The sequence below is a fragment of the Lithobates pipiens genome, unplaced genomic scaffold (genome assembly GCF_037356315.1).
Source record: "Lithobates pipiens isolate NorthernLeopardFrog02 unplaced genomic scaffold, aLitPip1_a1.2 Scaffold_25, whole genome shotgun sequence".
In the NCBI taxonomy this organism is placed as follows: Eukaryota; Metazoa; Chordata; class Amphibia; order Anura; family Ranidae; genus Lithobates; species Lithobates pipiens.
Genome location: NW_027507787.1, coordinates 221815842 through 221832515, shown reverse-complemented (window position 1 = coordinate 221832515; position 16674 = coordinate 221815842). Strand labels below are relative to the sequence as shown.

Below are 16674 nucleotides of genomic sequence, written 5' to 3'. Positions count from 1 at the left end.
ATCTCTCCCTTTCCACTGAAAGACTCTTCATTAGTTCTGATTTTAGTGCTGCATGTGGACTTTTATTTGCTTTATTTGCTTATCAAACTAATTGTGCTGGCTACTTTTAGTTTAGATTGGATTCACATTGTACAGGAGCATACCTTCCAACTTTTTGAGATGGGAATGAGGGACACCTATTAGCAAAAGTATGAAGCTATAGGACACACCCCCTGTCACGCCCTCTTAAAGGAGAATTATACAAAATAAGATTTGTTAGATCCAGAAACCATGAAATCAGGCTGAGACAGAAGTACAGTTAAATAACACTTGTTTAATAATAAAAGTAAATAGAATAAACGTAGTCAAAACATAGCCAGAGTTCATAAACCGGAACGGATAGTCAGACAAGCCAAACATCAGGGAGCCAGAGATGAGCGTAGTAAAACAGCAAGCAGGATCTGGAGCCAGAAGGGATGTCAGCCAAACAAATCTTTTAACAGAAATGCAGAAGAGCGTCTCTGTGCTGTTGGCCAAGGCGAAGGCAGAGATCCTCTGGGCTGGACAGCTTAAGTAGGCAGAACTGACAAGCAGGATATCATCAACAGCTGAGTAACTGTGGAGAGATAGGAGCTGCCAATTAGCAGACAGCTGAGCAGCCAGCTCAGAGAAGGAAGGGCTTTTTTTGCCACTACTATTCCTTTATATTGGCTTTTGAATAAAATTTACAAATGCAACAATTAAGAAATTGGATGAAAGGATTAGCGCTGAGAAACATGTTTTGAAAGAGTAAAAAGTGCATTTTATATACAACTATATAGATCAGACCAAAATGAGGGACAAATGAGAAGGAAAGAGGGACAGAGGGACATTGCTCCAAATCAGGGACAGACAGTCCCTTTGAAATCAGGAACAGTTGGGAGCTATGCTGGAGCGTGGATACCTAACACCGTATAATGTATGTTACCCACTTAGCAATGTGAGGTTTCAATCTTTGCTGAAATGCAAGAAGACTAAATATAGGCTTATTAACCACTTCAGCCCCAGAAGATTTGGCTGCTGAATGGCCAGGCCATTTTTTGCGATTCGGCACTGCGCCGGCTTTAACTGACAATTGCACGGTCATGCGAAGCTGTACCCAAACAAAATTGACGCCCTTTTTTTCCCACAAATAGAGCTTTCTTTTGGTGGTATTTGATCACCTCTGCGTTTTTTTTGCGCTGTAAACAAAAAGATAACGACAATTTTGAAAAAGCACAATATTTTGTACTTTTTACTATAATAAATATCCAATTTTTTTAAAAAAGCATATTTTTTCTCAGTTTAGGCCGATATGTATTCTGCTACATATTTTTGGTTAAAAAAAATCACAATAAGCATATATTCATTGGTTTGCGCAAAAGTTATAGTGTCGACAAAATAGGGGATAGATTTATAGCATTTTTATTATTTATTTTTATTATGTTACTAGTAATGGCAGCCATCTGCGATTTTTATCGGGACTGCAACATTATGGCGGACACTTCAGACACTATTGACACATTTTTGGGACCATTGGCATTTATACAGCAATCAGTGCTATAAAAGTGCACTGATTACTGTAAAAATGTCACTGGCAGGGAAGGAGTTAACACTAGGGGTGCAATCAAGGGGTTAACTGTGTTCCCTGTGTGTGTTTCCAACTGTAGGGGGAGGGGACTGACCTCGAGGAAATGACAGATCGTGGTTCCTAGCTAATAGGAACCCACGATCTGCCATGCCTCACAGAACAGGGATTTGTGTGTTTACACACACATGTCCCTGTTCTGCCTCTCGTGTCTGCGATCGCTCATGGCTCATCGCGACCATTGGCCATGAGCATCGGCACCCTTGCTGTGCAGCGGGCGTATACCTCCGGCGGCGGGAGCGCATGTCTGCTATCCCGATCACGCGAGCCAGCGTATAGCTACGGCGGCAGTAAAATGACAGTGGCTGGTCAGCAAGCCGTTAAATAAGCTCTTTAAGGTTTTGTTGACAAGACAAGCTTGGACTTGTAGTGCCTTAAAGTGGATGTAAGCCCTCTCCTATACCCAGTGAAGTGAACAGTCTCAGATGATACACAGAGATGAAACAAATCTCCCTACATAAGTTATACATGTATATCTGTAGTCTTCCCCTTTCTACACCCTTTGAAAAGTGCAGATCAAGTTAAACATCTTTCTTCGTCTTTCAGCAGTACATAGGGGTGGGTGGGGAGACTGAATTTACACTGTGTGAGAGCTGATTAAAGAAAAAGGACAGGGACACCCCCCTTCAACAGAGGAAAGAAGAAACATGCAGGAGCTGTATTCTGAATAGACCCATTCAGTGCTTATCTCCCTCTCCGACACAATTTTTTAGCTCATGTTATCTCATGTGTTGAAGAACTTGTCTGCTAATAACAGAGGAACGAATCACCAGAGAGAAACGGCACTTAGAGCTTTGGAGAGAGACAAGTAAACACTGCTTAGTTCAAATTTCATGAATAGGGTTTACAACCACTTGAACAGAAGAAGTTTCGGCCATCTTTGTGCTTCTGCCAAATTTCTGCCAATGATGACAAAGGCCTTCATTAAAACACATCAGTCACAAACCTGGGCAAATCAAACTTTGCATGATGGGAAAAGGCATAACCAATAGTCAAGCTTAGCCCTGACCCTCCCACCGACCCAACCTCCTTATTGGTAATTTAATGTGATAATTGGCCTCACTGACTAATATGGAAGCTTGGAAGAAGAGAGAGGATGGGCCCAATTTAAATTTATTATAAATTTACTGAAAAGATTTGCAAATGACTTTTAGATATGATCTTTACTGAAGGCTTGTGAATAGACTACTTCATACCTCCCAACGTTTTGAGATGGGAACGAGGGACACTTGTTAGCAAAATAATGTAGGCATAGAACACACCCCCCTACCACGCCCACTTAAAGGAGAATTATACAAAGAAAACTGATTGGCTAAAGCCACAAGTGCTTTTTTTTTTACCACTACTATTCCTTTTTACTGGCTTTTGCCATTTATAAACGCAGCAATTTAAAAATTGGAAGAAAGGTTTGTGAAGCACATTTCGAAAGAAAAAAAATGCATTTTACATACAACTCTATAAATCTAAATATGTAAAAAGTGCAGCGCTAAAGTATATATGGAGAAAGTTGTTATATAAAACTTACAGAAAAGTGCAGATTATGATCATATAATGTGAGCAGTGTTAACGTAAATCCCATATATTACTCAAATACTACCGATAAAGATCCTTGCATAAATCCTGCAAAAAAAATATACAAGACCAAAGAACCATATAAAAATACAAACTACTACAATAATGTGATAAAAAAAGCAGGAGACAGGTGCAAGGTCACAAGGGTAGCCAGGTTCAGCAACAGGCGGGCAGCGAGGTACCAAGGTATAAGCAGAAGCAACGTCAGAAGGGAAACCGGGATCAGGAACCAATAATCAGAGTCCAAAGCAGAGTCGAGGGAAGCCAAGTTCAGCAACGGGAATCAAGCCAGGTTTAACAGGGTTCAGGATATCAGGACCTTTCAGAAGTCAGAGCATCCTTTAAATAGACCGTCTGGCACCAATTACGGCTAGGGGAGCGCTCCTGCACATACACGCATGTGATGCGCATGTGCATTGATGCACATAGAATTACTGTTGCCCGTGAGCACGCACATGCGCACATGTGCGCGCTGGACGCGTTCCAAACCCTTGTACACACGGTCGGACATTCCGACTGAAAATGTCCGATCGGACCGCGTTGTCAGATAATCCGACCGTGTGTGGGCTCCATCAGGCCGCGTACACACGGGCGGACTGTTCGCCCAACTTTGTTCGTCAAACAATCCGACAAACAGTCCGCTCAAAATTTGCATGAACGGACTTGACCACACACGATGAACGAACAGTCCGCTGAAAGCGTGCGCGATGACGTGAACGGCACGTACGACGGGACGAGAAATACGACGTCCAATACACTGCAATGCAACCTTCGCCGTGTAAATCCTTTCTGAGCATGCGCGAAATTTAGTTTGTCGAACAAGCCTACACACGAGCGGACTGTCCGCTGAAACCAAGTTTCAGCGGACTGTCTTACGGAAATTCCGAAAAACTTTGTTCGTCAGACTGTCCGCTGAAACTGTCCGCTGAAGCCCACACACGAGCGGACTGTCCGCTGAAACACTGTTCAGCGGACAAAGTTGGGCGAACAGTCCGCCCGTGTCTACGCGGCCTCAGACTGTTTCCGTCGGAATATCCGACGGACCAAGTTTTCCAGCTTGGCTATAAAACTTTCCGACAACATGCTCCGATCGGACCTTGTCCAATCATGTGTAGAGAATTCCGATCGGACAAAGTGCCACGCATGATCAGATCTAATTCCTACACCAAAGCTATTGGCTACTAGCCTGAACGTAGTCCCGTCGTAACGAAATAACGTCATCACGTTCTGAACGATCGGATTTTCTGACAACTTTGTCCGACTGTGTGTATGCAACAGTTTCGGACAAGATCCGTTGGACAAAATTCGCTGGATTTGGTTGTCGGAATGTCCGACCGTGTGTACAAGGGCTAACAGTTCTCTTACAATCTGTAGTATTTGAGTAATATATGTGATTTACGGTAACACTGCTCACATTATGTGATCATAATCTGCACTTTATGCACTTTTCTGTAAGTTGTATAAGAACTTTCTTTATATATACTTTAGCTCTGCACTTTTTACATATTTACTTTATACCTTATATCTGGGTTATAGTGTTACAGCTGCTGCATGCTGTTTTTACCAAGTGCAGATATTATCCCCCTTTTTTTAACTATATAAATCTGACCGAAAAGAGGGACAAATGAGGAGGAAAGAGGGATAGAGGGACATTGTTCCAAATCAGGAACAGTCCCTCCAAATCAGGGACAGTTGGGAGCTATGGTTAATTTTAATGTGCTGCTGGTCATAAACCACAATGCTCGGTTTTCTGGTCATCGCCTTTATTTCCTGAACTGAGGCAAATGGCAGCCGGGGTCTCGTTGTTAATGGAAAGAGTACATTTATTTCCTGAGACCTTATAGCCCTAATACATCATCAGGACAGACTGGTGGAAGATTATATCATCAAGTTAGCACTGTAACATCATCCTTTAGTTGCATCTTCTTCGGTCTTTTTATGGTATATCTGTGCATAGAAGTTATCTGATCACCAATGCATTGTGGTGGAGGTCTCTGCACTCCGCAGAAGGCAGACCAAGAATATTCGGTGTTTTGTGCAATTTTCAACAAATAGCACTCCAAGTTCATCATTAAAGGAGACTTGTACTGACAGAACTAGAGGAGAAATCACTTCTGACATCCATCTAAGAATGCTAGCTTCCTGGTGGTCTCGGCCATGCTTGTTCCAGTCCAGAAAGTATTGGAGCCGTTAGACCAAAATGACATCCAGGCAACAAGCATTTCCAAAATGACAGGTCAGCAATGGCAGATTTCATATTTTCCAGTTTTAATCAGAAATTGCAAAGCTTTTTGCAGATCTGGCTGGTGTAGGATTACTCCACCGGGCAACTGAAATACCAGCCTTGCCAAGCAGTTCTAAGGCTACTGCCACTTGAAAAGTAGTTTGGTTATCTCTGGGGTGACACATCTCCACCTTGGAAATCTTTTATTGTTCTAAAACAGAGATGCACCAAGATGAAAAAATGCCAATTTGGTGTGAGCTCTGATAGATGCGTTAGGTCAAGAATTGGCTCATCCACAAAGCGACCTATGTAGGAGCCTGGAGTCCATTGGATGTCCCAAGGTACAGCTACAACCTTAATGGCCCTGTCATAACCTATGGAACAGTGCAGTTGATCAAAGCTTTGCACCTACCTATTACTTCACGGGGGGGGGGTGCACTGGTAAAGACCTGGTGTCTGATGGGGCAATCCCAGTACAAACAAGCAAATGGGGCAACTTCACTGTGCCTATTGAGATGCCATTTGACGAAATGGAGAGCCAGTGTTTACCTTGTCTAGGGTCCCGTTCTGTTTGAATTTTTTATCTGGTTAGGACAGATAATCAAAAGCTGTTCCAGGATTGTAGATACTCTCCATTAGCAGTGACTAAGTGGTTAGCACTTCTGCCTGGCAGCACTAGGGTTGTTGGTTCAAATCCCAACCATGAAAGACAAAACCAGAGGAAATTCCCAGCTCTACTCATCAACCAGTCTGCTTACCAACCCAATTAACCTGTCCAACAGTCTGCGTTAAAAACAGGGGTTTAGTTAGTACACATTTGCAAACGCATGTGTAAGCTGCAAAGCCACTTCACAGCACCCTGTATCGCTTGCAGTCCTAACACTACTAAGTTTCTGAGCGTCTCCACAGTGGAAACACATGCATTCTAATAGATAGATAAGGTACAGGTGGGCCAGGAGGCAGGCCAGTCCTCCTTAATGGACATCTAGCACATAGCACAATGGCAGCAAAGGCGCCCAGTGTGTCCCCTGACCAAAAATCTCAACCATGGCACTGCCTACTTGGAGTTTGCACGTTCTCCCTGTGCTTGCTTGTGTTTCCTCCCAGACTCCAAAGACATGCTGGTAGGTTATTTGGCTCCTGTGTAAATTAGACATGTGCAATTCGTTTCGTACGAATTTCCCTAAATTCGTACATTCTGGAGGATCCGAAATACGACTTGACATGCGTCCAAATTTTGTACGAAATACGAACTTTCGTTTACGAATCCCCAGGAGGAAGTCAGCACAGCACAGGGATGGTGGGAGCCCCTCATCTAACGAAAATTCGTATTTCGGATAGGAAATTCTTTAACGGAATTTCGTATTTCGGAAAAAACAAACTTCCATCAGCAATCGACTGTCATATTGAGGTATATTTTTGCCTTTAAATTCATCATAACGAACGTTTGTACAAGTTAACGAACCTAACGGCAATTCGTATTTCGTCCGAATTGAAATTGAATTTTGGACACGAAATATGAAGTACGAATTAATTTTAATACGAACCGTAACGGAACAGAACGAAACAAATTTATTGACGGAGCCCATGTCTAGTGTAAATCGGCCTTAGTATGTGTATGTATGAATATGAGTTAGGGACCTTAGATTGTAAGCTCCTTGAGGACAGAGACTAATGTGAATGTATAGTATATGTCAGTACTACAGGTACTTGTATAATGCTATCAATTTACACAGTACTTTACATATACCAGTGATGGAGAACCTTGGCCTCCCAGATGTTTTGGAACTACATTTCCCATGATGCTCATCTACACTGCAGAGTGCAGGAGCATCATGGGAAATGTAGTTCCAAAACATCTGGGGTGCCAAGGTTCTCCATCACTGGTATATGTAAAGTACTGTGTAAATTGATAGCATTATACAAGTACCTGTAGTAATAATAAGTAAAATCTGATTGGCTGGTAAGGGCAACCATACTTTGTACAGTAGTAATGTAGTAATGCCGATACACGATCGGAATGTCCGACAACCAAACCGTGGATTTATTTCCGACAGATGTTGGCTCAAACGTATCTTGCATACACATGGTCGCAAAAATGTTGTCGAAAATTCCGAACGTCAAGAACACGGTGACGTACAACACGTACGATGAGCTGAGAAAAATGAAGTTCAATAGCCAGTGCGGCTCTTCTGCTTGATTCCGAGCCTGCGTGAAATTTTGTGAGTCGGAATTGTCTACACACGCTCAGTATTTACGACAACGGATTTTGTTGTCGGAAAATTTGAGATCCAGCTCTCAAATTTTTGTTGTCAGAAATTTTGACAGCACATGTCCGATGGATCCTACACATGGTCGGAATTTCCGACAACAAGCTCACATGTTTGTTGTCGGAAATTCTGATCGTCTGTAGTATTTTATACTGCTTTAGTAAGTACCGACACCCCCCAGACTTTCTTTATTGGTGATATGCATGTACACGCACATACAAAAACATGCTTTTTCTTAATTATTGGTTGGATTTGTATGCACTGTATCTCTATGGCTAGCTTATTTACATCTGCATCCTCTGCATGCCCTATGGTTGGGATTTCAGCACGTGTTTGCAAACAGTACTGCTTTATTGAACATCCCCAAATAGCTGAGCTTTTTCTCTTTATTTTCTGTATACCAGTGTGAGGCAGAGATGTCTGGAGGAGCAGAAGAGGAGGAGGCAAAGAGCCACCAAGAAAATCATCACATTTATTGGAACATTTCTGCTTTGTTTTACTCCATATGTAATTACCAGGTAAGTGATTAGCATGAATAAGCCTTCTGAGCCAGTTTATGATTATTCATTCATTATAGTTCATATATAATGTGACAAGGCATGGTGGATGGCAATGCAAGGTATATTAATGGGCGCCAGACACTTCTTGAATGCAAAGAGATTTATTGTCTCTTAAACAGAACTGTGGGAGAGAGGGTAAAGCCTCGTACACACGATCGGATTTTCCGACGGGAATTGTGAGTTGACAGACTGTTGGCCTAAAATCCGAAAAAAAATCGGACACTTGACGGATTTTCCACTGATAAATGTTGGATGGCAGGCTTATATATTTTTCCGCGGACAAATGTCTGTTGTCAGATTTTCCTGATCGTGTGTACACAAGTCCTTCAGACAGAAGTCCAAAGTACAAACACAGAAGCAAGGAAGAGCCAGAAACAGTGGTTCGTAATGGAGAATTAACATTCATGATGTAGCAAATTATGAAATCTCAAAATGCAGTGCACATTTGGAATGGATGACTGGTATAGTGCTACCTATGCAAACTCAATCACCTCAGAGTGTTTTCTGCTGCCAGTGTCATCTGTGGTATAGTGCAGTCCTGTACCCTGTAGGGTCCTGACGTGTTTACAAACACATACACGGGCCAGTTTTTTTAGACAGGATCTAATTAATCTACTGGCATGCCTTTGGAGTGTGGGAGGAAACCCATGCAGGCACAGGGAGAACATGCAAACTCCAGGCAGATGGTGTCATGGTCAGGATTTGAACCAGCGACCCTATTACTGTTAGGTGAAAGTGCTAACCATTGTGCTGCCCTCTTCTTCTTTCTAATGGGATAATAATGAAGCTGCTTTGCTGATGATACTGATGGAGTTATTGCAAACACATTTTCAAAGGCTTTTCTTTTCTTGTGATATTAAGTATATTATTATTATGCACATTATTTTTTTTTTGGTGCAAGTTACCACAACACCATTATCCAGTCATTTTTCAAAGATACAACTATGTTGGTGTCCCTTGTCAATTTTACTTTGTATTTTTTAAAATGTAACTGCCTACTTCCAAACTATCATTTGAAGTAAAACACATAGCCAAGTATTATTCTCCACAATTTTTTTTTATTGTGCATTAAAAAAAGAAAACAAATAAAATTAGACATGCTATCTGCCAATAGAACTTAACCAAAAAGTGCATTCTATGTATCCAAAAATATAGAATATATAACAAATCAAATCATTATTCAACCAAAAAAACAAAAAAAGCCTCATGCATGTGTCGTGCTTCTTAATATAGGGGGTCAAAACTGCCAGGAGTTGGTGAAAGCAGGGGTCCTTCATCTGGAGATAATTCCGAAAATCATCCGGATTATTCTCCTGGAGCTCTCGCAGCAAAGGCATATGACATAATTGGTTACGATTAATAAAGCAACCAATTTTTGGTCCAAGAACTCCTCCTCCTCCTGTTCCTGGACTGGACTTGGGTCAAAGCAATAACTCCAAGGCCAATAATAAATAACACGTTATCTCCTCCGATTCCGCAACATGGCTGGTTGACGAACGGCCGCTCAGAAATGAACTGTAAAGCACAAACTGAAAATCGTGAAATAAAAAGAGCATATCAACACTCACCAAACTTCTACTAACGTGAAATTAGCAGTAGGAGCCCAAAGGGTGGTGCCTGACAATTGAACTATTTCTTTATCAGCTTGTAGTACGTCACTAGGTTCATGTTTGTTGGCCGACAATTGTATTCCATTTGTATGCAACACAAGTTTTTGGCCAGCGCCCTTCGGACAAAAGTCTGATACTCTGTCTGCAGAAAATCTGATTGTGTGTACAAGGCTTTAGGACCAGGACACCCTTTAGTAGTTGCAATGTTAATTGGCAGACTCCGAGACTTCTACAGGTACACAGCCATGCAGGGAAAGGCATCTAGCAAGACACCACATCTGCACAAGTAGGATCGCTGTCTCCTATGGCAACAGTCTTGTAACAGTTTCTAACACAAATTTTAACGACTCCTTTACTTCCTCCACAATCTCCTCTTGTAGATCTTCGCTCATCTGAGCTCCCAGTCTCTCTCACTAGACTTGCTGATCCACTGTCACTGAATCCCGTGAGCTCTTCCAATCTTCTCACTCAGTATCTTCCTTAAGTGTCACCCCCGCGTCCCTGCTGGGTCCCTAGCTTGGCACTCACAGATACTCCTCAAGCGTCACGCTGCTGGCGTGCTCGGTCCCTGGCTTAGCACACAATACTGCTCTGCAAGCGTCACCTCCACTGGCTGGGTCCCTGGTTTGTCACCTGCTGAAGTTTCCCAATTCTTCACCGTCCCTGGTTGGTGAGAATACTGCTCTGGTACTTGCTTCAGCTACTCACAGTGGTCCCTGGTAATAAGATGGATGGCCCCTTAGTGGCGACAGCTTCCCCTCTAGCTCCGACCATGACTGGTTTTCTGGCCGGCAGAGCTGTCACTTCTGGTTGGACTTCAAGCCGCAGTCCCAACCCTGCGCTGCTCTCTTGCATCCAGATAGGCCTTCAGACAACCTAGCAGCCAGATGTCCCCAGGATAGGCCTTAGGTTTATGGCCTAGCAGCCCCGGGCATTACAACACAGATCCACTCAGACAGCCGCCCATGTGCCACAGAACCCTGATCACCTGACTCCACCAAAATAAATAGGCTCTCCCAGCAGGCTAAGGGACTCAAGAAAATCCCTGCCCATTGGCTGAGACACCCCATACATTCCTAATCTGTCCTTGCAATGACCTTGTCTTTTCTAATTTCACCAGGTACCCGGCCACCTAACGGCAGAAGAGAGAAGTGCAGCAATTGCAGAATTAGGGCAAAGTCAGCTGACCTAGAACTTGACCAAAGCAACTATCCAGGGCCGTCTTTAATATTGATTGGACCCTGGGCAAAACTTTTCTTGGGGGCCCCCTCCCCATGCAGTTTCGCTCTACACCTGCTGTAAGACTTACAATAAATAGCAGCTAGACTCGAAAATAAGTTTACTGAATCAGATCAGGCAGCTAGTGTGATTGGTTGCCAGAGGTTTCAGTGTATCATTACCGCTCACTGACTGGTTGCTAGAGGTTACAGAACACATTACAGCTCACTGGTTAGTTGCTAGAGGTTACAGCACATGAATTCTGCTTGTTGATTGCTAGAGATTACTGTGGATATGACCTCGGGGGCATGATATACATATCAATGCCGCTGGCCGCCTCTATTTACATATGAATGCCGGTAAACACATGGTCTCCAGGTGAGTCATCTGGGACACAGCACAGGACTAAAACCCTCAAGGGGCGAGGGAATTTAAACCAGGATAGTTGGCAAGTATGAAGCAGCTGCTTTGGGCCCCACAACAATGACAGGGCCCAGGGCAGCTGCCCCTTTTGCCCTGCCTTAAAAACGGCCCTGCAACTATCACTTGGCAAACAAATTTAAGAGCATCCCTGCCTAAACATAAGGGTGCTACATCTGGAAAAGGTGAACCTAGCCTTCTAAGCTTCTGTAGATGCCATTGACTAAGCAAAGTGACCTCCCAGGCCTCTTCATGTCTGATGGTGTGTTTACAGAAGGAGGTATATTTATTGGTACATCTCTCAGGCTAACATTCAGCTGAGCTGAAAATGTTTCTACAGGAGTGCTGAGAGACTGTTTTCTTAATTATCAGAAAGGTTTATAGCTTTTCTGGGTCTCGTTATGTATCTGTTACTTCAAGCAAGACTTTAAATGTTTGCTATCTGGGGATCCCATCTAGTACTGGAGGTTTACAAAGCTCAATTTCCATAAGTGATGGCAGTTATGGGGTAGAATGGCATTGAGGTGTTAACCCAAGGGAGCCCCCAGTAGCAGATGGAAGCCTCAACTGTAACAGATGACCTTAATTCTCACAGACCCCCTCCAGTGGTAGAATAGTTATTATATCTCAAGTAGTTCACTAATCATGCCTACTGTAGATGCTGCATCTTTACCCTAGAGAGCTATACTAAGTAAGAGCTTCCTCCAGTGTTCATTTGGAATAACCATTGTTTGCCCTAGAAAAGCACTTAGACATAGTTACATAGTTGGTGAAGTTGAAGAAAGACACAAACCCTTCCAGTTCAACCTATGATAAGTGTGTGTGCGATTGTGCATTTATGTCAATAGTACATTGTATATCCCTGTATGTAGTGGTCGTTAACCACTTTCAGACCGGACCATTTTGCTGGCTTAAAACCAGACCACTTTTTGTGATTTGGCACTGCGTCGCTTTAACTGACAATTGCGCGGTCGTGCGACGTGGCTCCCAAACAAATTTGACGTCCATTTTTTTCCCACAAATAGAGCTTTCTTTTGGTGGTATTTGATCACCCCTGCGGTTTTTTATTTTTTGTGCTATAAACAAAAATAGAGCGACAATTTTGAAAAAAAACACATTATTTTTTACTTTTTGTTATAATAAATATCCCCCCAAAATATATAAAAAAAACATTTTTTTCCGTCAGTTTAGGCCGATACGTATTCTTCTACATATTTTTGGTAAAAAAACCGCAAAAAGCGATTATTGATTGGTTTGCGCAAAAGTTATAGCGTTTAAAAAATAGGGGATAGTTTTATGGTGTTTTTATTAATATATTTTTTTTTTTTACTAGTAAGGGCGGCGATCAGCAATTTTTAATGTGACTGCGACATTATGGCGGACACATCGGACATTTTTGACACATTTTTGGGACCATTGTCATTTATACAGCAATCAGTGCTATACAAATGCATTGATTCCTGTGTAAATGACACTGGCAGTGAAGGGGTTAACCAGGGGGTGGCAGTGTAGGGGTTAAGTGTTCCTAGGGGAGTGTTACTAACTGTGGAGGGGCAGGGCTTTGTGTTAGTGAACACTGATCTCTGCTCCAATCACATGGAGTAGAGATCAGCGTCACTTGTTGCTAGGCAGAATGGGGAGATGCCGTTGTAAACAGTTCAGCCTCCCCGTGAGACGACCGCGGGTATCCCCGTGGCGATCGAGTCCGCGGGACCCGCGACCGGACTCACAGGGGTCCCGACCGGCACGAGAGCACGCCGCCGGCGGCATGCACGAGATGGAAGGGCGGCATATAAAAATGGACGTACCTGTACGCCAATATGCCTGCCCGTGCCATTCTGCCGACGTACATTGGCGTGTGCCGGTCGGGAACTGGTTAAGGTGCCCATCTAATAGTTTTTGTAAATTATCAATGCTCCCTGCTGATACCTCTGCTTGTGCAAGAGAATTCCACATCCTTACTACTCTTACAGTAAAGCACCCTCTACGCAGTTTAAGGTTAAACCGCTTCTCTTCTAATTTTAGTGAATAGCCGCGTGTCTTTTTAAATTCCCTTTTCACTGAAACGTTTTTTCCCTATTGTGGGGTCACCAGAACCGTATTTATACATCAATAACATATCCCCTCTCAAGCGTCTCCTCTCCGGAGGGAAACAATTCAATGCTTGCAGTCTTTCCTCATAGCTGAGGTCCTCCCGTCCCTTAGTTAGCTTTGTTGCTCTTCTCCGGACTCTCTCCAGTTCCAGCACATCCTTCCTGAGGACTGGTGCCCAGAACTGGATGACATACTCAAGATGAAAAAAACAGTGCTATCTGGTGAAACATGCCGGAGTTTACACCACAACAGAGAAGTTTCCTGAGTCACGAATGGCGCACTACGCAACGCCCGCGCATGCGCAATTGATTTGTTGAAGCTAGCAGGGAGTAACCCGGCTGGAGGAGCAGTACAGTGGCCTAGAGGATCCAATAGCATGATAGCCTGATGTCGGCTATTCTCGGCAGCTCAATAGACCCCGTATGGCGACAGGGTGCATTGGATGACATCGCACGGCGTTCGTTTGGCTGTGTATGCCCGAAGAGTGGCACCTTTGCCTCGGTGCGGTCTGGTGAGCGGACCACAGGTCCTTATAATACATTCTCTGACCCCTATCTTCCCCCAGCCTGCCATAGTCTACTTTGCAACACAGTGACTATTTACATACTGCTACTTAACAGTGGGATCCCCTGCCTAAAACCTATAGAGCATTATTTGGATATCTGTCTATTTGGCTTTCTGGACTGTGGATCTACTGTGGATATATGCCACTTATTTACAATCGCCTAAAGTACCAGTTTACCAATAGCTCATACCTTTGATCTATTGGTCTGCCTGTGACTTTTTTTCAGGGGATTTCTGTCCTCCCATATATTATTGTTTGTTATAGTGCTTTAACTAGTCACGGAGACCGCACCAACTAAAGGGGAGTAATTACTACTCAGTAATTACTACTGAGTGTAGTGATATTTAATAGTGAGTTGATGGTGTGAACATTTTTTCATACTCAAGATGCGGCCGGACCAGAGTCTTGTAGAGCGGGAGAATTATCGTTCTCTGGAGTCTCTGGAGTGAATCCCCCTTTTCATGTATGCCAATATTTTGTTGGCTTTGCTTGCAGCAGCTTGGCATTGCATGCCATTGCCGAGCCTGTCATCTACTAGGACCCCCAGGTCCTTTTCCATCCTAGATCCCCTCAGAGGTTCTCCCCCTAGCAAGTAACTTGCGTTCGTATTTTTGGCACCCAAATGCTTTTCCTTACATTTTTCAACATTCAATTTATATTTGCCATGTAATTGCCCACTCCATTATTTTATTAAGTCTTCTTGTAAGGTTTCCACATCCTGCATAGAAGATTTTGCCCTGCTTAGCTTTGTATGATCCGCAAATATTGAGATTGAGCTGTTTATCCCATCCTCCAGATCGTTTATGAATAAATTAAACAGGATTGGTTATGCTTGCCTTGCTTGTGTATGCTAGGACTGTCTACATAGTATTTATAGGGCTCATGTACTATCAGTACGCAGAACAGCCACTACAGTAAAACCTTGGTTTGAGAGTAACTTGGCTTGAAAGCGTTTTGCAAAAAAAGGAACATTTGTAAATACATTTTGACTTGGTATACAAGCGATGTCTTGATATACAAGTAGCGTTATGTCATAACTGAGTATAAAAGAGAAGAGAGGCGCCTCTAAGCCCTTGTATGCTGGATGGTTTAATAGCTCCCTCTCCGTACTAAAGCAAGAACGCAGAAGAGCGGAAAGAACATGGAGAAGAAATCCCACCGAGGAAAACCTATTTAACTACAAAGGTCTGACAGAGAATTATCGGAAAGCAATCTTCAAAGCCAAAAAGGACCACTTCTCATATACAATCTCAACGGCCGCAAACCAACCACGGGAACTGTTTAAACTGGTTAATCAATCAATGAATCCGGTGTGCCTAGAACCCCCAGAAAGCGAATCCCAGGATTACTGTGACAAACTGTCAGATTTTTTCATCGATAAAGTCAAAACCATCAGGGAAACAATTTGTCAGAAGAAAACATCCGACCTCAGCCAGCAAATACATAAAGAGGATGTCCGCACCAACATACCGCAACCGCCAAAATTTTCACTATCCCCAATTACCGTAGACACCGCAAAAAACATCATTAATAAACTGCGTGACAGTACCTCACCTATTGACATCATCCCCACAAAACTACTGAAAGAATGCTCCGACATCGTGGCTCCAACCATAACCCACCTCATAAACCGATCATTCCACGAAGGGATTGTTCCCAGCATCCTCAAACAAGGCATCGTCAAACCTCTACTCAAGAAACCAAACCTGGACCCTCAGGATCCAAACAACCGTAGGCCAATTACAAGCCTCAACACCATTTCTAAGATCATGGAGAAAGCTGTAGTACATCAGCTACAACTTCACCTGGATACTCACAAACTCCTGGACCCGCTGCAATCAGGCTTCCGCCCAGGTCATGGAACAGAAACAGCTCTCCTCAAGATTTGGGATGACGCCCTCGAAGCGGCAGATGACGGAGAGCCGTGTCTCCTCGTACTGCTAGACCTAAGTGCAGCGTTTGATACAGTAGATCACAATACTCTACTCGTCCGCCTCACAGAAGTAGCCGGAGTCCAAGACATAGATCTCCATTGGTTCGCGTCCTTCCTAGGAAATCGGTCACAGACAGTGAAACTAGGAAAATTCCTCTCCGAAACTCGGGCAGTCACCTGCGGAGTCCCTCAAGGCTCTCCGTTGTCACCCGTTCTCTTCAACATTTACATTCGCCCACTCCTTCAAATCATCAGATGCTCAGATCTCTGCTTCCACTCTTACGCTGACGACACGCAACTTTATTTCCGGATCAATGGAAAAAAAGATCACCAACAACAACTTGAAAACTGCCTCAAATCAATAGAGGACTGGATGACCACCAACTCCCTCCAGCTGAACCAATCAAAGACAGAGCTTCTTATCTTACACCCAAATCATAAGCCCGCAACCAAAACCTCCTGGTCTCCACCAACGGTCTTTGGGCAGACTATCTCCCCAAAGACCAAAGCGAAGAGTCTCGGGGTTATTTTAGACGCACAAATGTCAATGGATGTGCAAATAG

At 43.4% G+C, this 16674-nt stretch overlaps 1 protein-coding gene across 1 annotated transcript in view; it reads left to right on the top strand.

The window, feature by feature from the left end:
* The window catches only part of GPR26 (G protein-coupled receptor 26), a 43680-nt gene that overhangs the window by 17809 nt on the left and 9197 nt on the right, over positions 1–16674 (top strand). Inside the window, exon 2 of the mRNA XM_077455574.1 lies at positions 8116–8229. Coding sequence (XP_077311700.1) covers positions 8116–8229 — 114 coding nt within the window. The remainder of the gene's footprint in view (positions 1–8115; positions 8230–16674) is intronic.